The sequence below is a fragment of the Monopterus albus genome, unplaced genomic scaffold (genome assembly GCF_001952655.1).
Source record: "Monopterus albus unplaced genomic scaffold, M_albus_1.0 scaffold12.1, whole genome shotgun sequence".
NCBI lineage: Eukaryota > Metazoa > Chordata > Actinopteri > Synbranchiformes > Synbranchidae > Monopterus > Monopterus albus.
Window position 1 is genome coordinate 1,078,018 of NW_018127892.1, and position 4,944 is coordinate 1,082,961.

Sequence of the window (4,944 nt, forward strand, 5' to 3'; positions counted from 1 at the left end):
TCTGGTGTGTAAACACTAGCTAGAATACCAGAGCACACATCCATATACATGTGTAGGAGATGTTTTGGACAACAGGATGTGTGGTGGTAATTTAACAGGTTGAAGTCATGCCTTTAGAATTGCCCTGCAGCCGTACTGTTTCCTGTACTGTTCAGTTGTGTGTATGTGTGTGTGTGTGCGCATGTAACCACCACTGTTTGTCTGTTTTGGCAGACATCCAGAACAATAAAGTCAAAAACACAGGAGAGATTTGTTGAAGTGTATTAGATGGTTTAAATGTTTTGTATTTGCTAATTAATGTCAGTCAGGGACTCGTGGTCCACTAAGTCTGTGTGCCTGGGTTTACACTTTTCTACACTGTGTATGTTTAAGAGAGACTGAGGCAAGTCAGATATTTTAGAAATAAAAATGAATGACCTGAAGATGCATTTAAGGTACAAATGTGTAGAAATAAGTTCAATTCCCTAATGTTTTAGGGTCGTCCTGAATTGACCCCAACAGCCATTAAAGCAGGAAAGCTTCTGGCCCGCAGACTGGCTGGGGCGAGAACAGAGCTCCTGAACCAATGTAAGACGCACACACTCACTCTGAAAGGCCAAACTTTTTTTGCATCTTTCCACAGCTTCTGTTTATCTGGTCTTTTGAGCCTATTGTTTCATTTGAAGCAAAATTTAACTATTTCTAGTGTTTTATGTTTGGAGTCCAGTATATAACTGTACTACCATCTATCTGTACCTCCACCCTCTCTCAAGCCATCCTGGAGAGAGGGTGGAGCATTTTCTTTATTCCTCTGCATCCTGTGTTTACTAAAATTCATCCCTCTGCACATCTTAATCTTAAATGGTGGACGTTTCTCTACCCCTTTAAGAGGAAGGGATCAGGGTGGATTTTTAGGGTTGCTATACTTAGATTTGTTTAATAGGTTTTATATCCAATAAATATGTTTTAAAAATGTGGTGCTCCCTAATTTTAAGTATTCCATGCTGTAATATGCATGATAACATAACTATTCTGCAATTAATGGTGTCATTAAACATCTCAGACTTAAATAAGGTGCTGAAAAGGTTGGCACACTCTGCTAGAGCTTATAATTCTGTGTGTGTGTGTGTGTCAGGTGCCCACCACAGTGTTCACCCCTCTTGAGTATGGCTGTGTAGGCCTATCTGAGGAGGAGGCAGAGAGGAGACATGGAGAAGACGGCATAGAGGTAAGGTTTGTCGCTATAATACACCTATAAAGGGCAACTTGGTCAATTTTTCCACATTGTATTTTGTCCTTCATATGTCAACACTTCAAGTAACATACAATAGAAAATCTGGATTTTTTTTTTTGAAAGATTCTATTCAAGTTTGAGTTTTCCAGCTTTTGCCACTCAATATAAAATATATGGTAGTAAAAATAATGTGCTTAACCTTTTAATTACACACCAAGAAAAATTGTGTTAAACAGAGGTTGCCTCAACTTGTTAGTGTCTGTAGTTTTGTTGCAGTCTGTCTTTTGTTTCTTTACCAGTAAATGGATGACTACATGCCACACATGTGTGCAGTTACACAGGTAGCGTGTACCTACCAGTGGCCAGTTCCTGTCATTGGTCTGCATAAATAGTGTCCCATAACCACAAATACACATATTGAGACACTTGTACAATGCAACAACAATCAGTTCAGTGTTTTACCTGCTTGTGTACGTGAACAGTGTGCCAGATGCTAGCCAACACCTGCTCAAGGCCGTCGATAAACGGTTTAGCTGGTGAGGTGGGCCTCCTGGCTGTGATTGGCAGGCGAGCAGGAGGCCTGATTGAGGTGTGTATGGGGCGATGACAGGCGCGCTGAGATCTGAGGAGGAGCTGTAGCACCAGCCCCCGACAGCTGCATGGCCCTCGCAACTTGTGTCAGCACGTTTGCCCGTAGAAAAAAATACACACTGCACACGTCTCAGTAAGGGGTTTGAAATCGATCACTATTATGACCTATTATGAATTAGTGCTGCGATTGTATAGTTAGTAAGACAGTCAGAATGTGTTTACATTGTATAACAGCAGTGGCAAAGCATCATCTCCATAAGAACTTTGTTTTTTTGTTTTTAAACAAATGTACATAGGCAGACTTATTGTGTGATGTGAACCAAAGAGCTCACTATCATGTTTGCATTGGAGGACTTCATTTGTACGAATCCTGGAAGATGATGCTGGTGTAGCTGGAGCTGCCACTTGATACTAAATGTAATTACTTATTTTGTCTTTTGCTAATGTAAAAGGCAAAGATATAACTAAAGATATAACAGCTGTTTTTTTTTTTATTTTGTTTTTTTTTACAAAAAGGCACACTGTACTGGTTGCAAAGCATTTTTGTTTATAGTCCTTAGTTTCTTTTAGTTGCTATTTTTAGAAGAATTTAATACAACACTTTGCAAAATGTACAGAGATAAACGTCAGTGCCCTTTTTATTAATAAGCTCCTCTGGTTAAAGCTAAGGTCCACAGGAGACTGTTTTAAAATCACTGTGAAACACTGATTGGTTGTAGGCAGAATGTAAAACAAAATGCATATCATTTTACCTCTTTATGTGATTTATCACCTGTGTTTGTCTGTGTAGGTTTACCACGCTTTCTACAAGCCTCTGGAATTCACTGTTGCTGAGTGTGATGCAGGCCAGTGTTACATAAAGGTGGGGTTAGACTACAAATCTGCTGCAAGGTTTTTTTTATTAGCATTTCAAGCTTGACAGTTGGCTTGATAAATATACAAACCTGCAGTAAAATAAGTGGGGTTAACATTTCCATGGCTTTAGCTCCTAAACTTTTTTTTTTTTTAACCTCCTGAGGTGGTATGTGAGCGAGGTGGAAACCAGAAGATCCTAGGTCTGCACTTCACAGGCCCAAATGCAGGAGAAGTCACACAGGGCTTTGCTATGGGCTTCCAGTAAGTTCAAGTTTAGTGTAATTTAATAAATCCTAGATTTTATATAGTATAAATGTAAATACAGTGTTTGTGCTGCATATTGATAGCCATAGGAACAGCCTTTTAAACAGTTCTGGTGTTGAGCTGAGTTGTTTTAACTGTCTCTCTAAGATATGCAGATTGGAGTATGTTTCTAGGTTTTGACTGCTCCTGATGACTTTTTCTCATTCAACATTTATGCATTTAGTGCACAATGCATTTGATCAGTTTGCCTTCCACACCAAACAAAACATGTTAGATGCCAGCAAAAAAATATAGCTACAGTATAAGATGTCTGTTTAAGGATATTCATAGATGTCAGTTGTTCAAGAAGTGAAAAGAACAGCAACTTGAATGACTTCTCTGTGTGTTTTTGCGTGTCTCAGCTGTGGAGCGACATATTCCCACCTGTTGCAGACAGTAGGCATCCACCCAACCTGTGCTGAGGAGGTGGTCAAGGTGAACATTACGAAGCGCTCCGGTTTGGACGCCACAGTCACCGGCTGCTGAGGTTAAGCACCCTCGGCCTCTGATACTGGTGAGAACACAGAGTCCTTCAGTGATCATAGAAAGCCAGGGCTTATTCTGCTTTTTCTCCTTGTTGCTCTCACTCTCTGTATGGCTGTAACATGGCCCCCAGTTTCACAGTGCTCCTTGGGATTTTTTTGCTGCTCCTTCTGAACAGGCCAGTCATGCAGGTAATCACTAATTGACATGTGATAACCAGCACTACCATTGTTCCATATACATACATATAGTGTGTATGGTCTGAAACCACAGGGCTATAGTTGAGGTTGGTGAGGAGGGCCCCTGCTGTAGAGTGAGTGTCTTAAACAAACAGGTTGGTCAGTCAGGATTAAGGCCTGCACTTTGAGTTTTGTTGAAACCGTACAAGAAACGTGCACCGAGCCCTTTTTCTGAATATATATATTCTGCAAATATTGTTGTTTCTCTGGTTCTACTTCCTGTCCATTAGTCTTGGAGGTGACACATACCATACACCCCTCCCCCCTCCGCCCCCATGACACTGATGGATGGCCCCAGGGCCGCCGCCACAGCGACACCACCCCATTTCCCATGGACACATACAAACAGTCGGTGGGCCGCCTGTCAGTCAGCCAGCAAAGACTTGGCCAGGGAGCCCCAGCTTGCTGAGGGCCCAGCAGGACTCAGCAGACCCCAGACCCTTTCCTCCTCTGTCCATACCCTTCTCCACTTTAAATAATGAAGAAATAGAGCTGGACTACACAAATGTGCTTTCAGAAGCTGTATGGATGCCACAGCCCAGGCACAGGGCAAACCTCTTTCATGGTTACAGCTGTACTACTCAGCCTCACCCAAAGGTGGCACTATTGCCCTCCACTATTCCTCTGTTTTCTGAGCCAAGAATGGAAAACAGGATAAAGTAGCTACTGGATAAAACAGATGCCTGAATACATTCAGGTTGCACATTTAATCCTTTTAATCCCTATAAAGGATATGTGCTTTTAGATGAAGCTGAAAAGCAGACTGGCTTTATTGTGCAAAACTGATAAGGGTTATCTGTTGCATATTTACATGGATGGCAGGTTAGACCTCAAGAGTCATCATCCTTGAAGATAAGGCAAGTTGTTTATATCAATAAAGCAGTAATAGGCCCCACAGTTTGCCACAGTGCTCAAATGTTCAACTTGCTGCCTTACTGGACATCTTGGGTTTATTAAACCGAGGAGGAGGAGGAGGAGGAAAGAGAACTGTCAATAAAGAGGGTTGCCTAAAGAAATTGAGGGACCTTTTAGGAGACTGCTGGGTGTAGTTTATTTGTATGTGAAGTCTAATCTGCCTGGCCTGATTAATGATTTCGATGAGGGGAGTGACAGTAGATGAAGAGAAGAAAAAGAAAAAGAGAGTGAGCTACCAGGTTTATTTGTACCTGAGCAAGAGGAGAGAGAGCAGAGTCTCAGCCATGGTGAGGGAGGGAAGGGGGATTCCTGTGTGCTCTGTTCAGGGCCGAGGTGCTGACTGAG

At 41.9% G+C, this 4,944-nt stretch overlaps 1 protein-coding gene across 1 annotated transcript in view; it reads left to right on the forward strand.

Annotated features, from left to right (window-relative positions):
• txnrd2.2 (thioredoxin reductase 2, tandem duplicate 2) overlaps positions 1-4,937 on the forward strand; it is a 24,386-nt gene extending 19,449 nt beyond the window's left edge. The window contains exons 13-18 of the mRNA XM_020590477.1: positions 477-567; positions 623-627; positions 1,115-1,207; positions 2,595-2,666; positions 2,823-2,920; positions 3,325-4,937. Coding sequence (XP_020446133.1) covers positions 477-567; positions 623-627; positions 1,115-1,207; positions 2,595-2,666; positions 2,823-2,920; positions 3,325-3,448 — 483 coding nt within the window. The 3' untranslated portion in view covers positions 3,449-4,937. The remainder of the gene's footprint in view (positions 1-476; positions 568-622; positions 628-1,114; positions 1,208-2,594; positions 2,667-2,822; positions 2,921-3,324) is intronic.
• Positions 4,938-4,944: the final 7 nt, after the last annotated feature.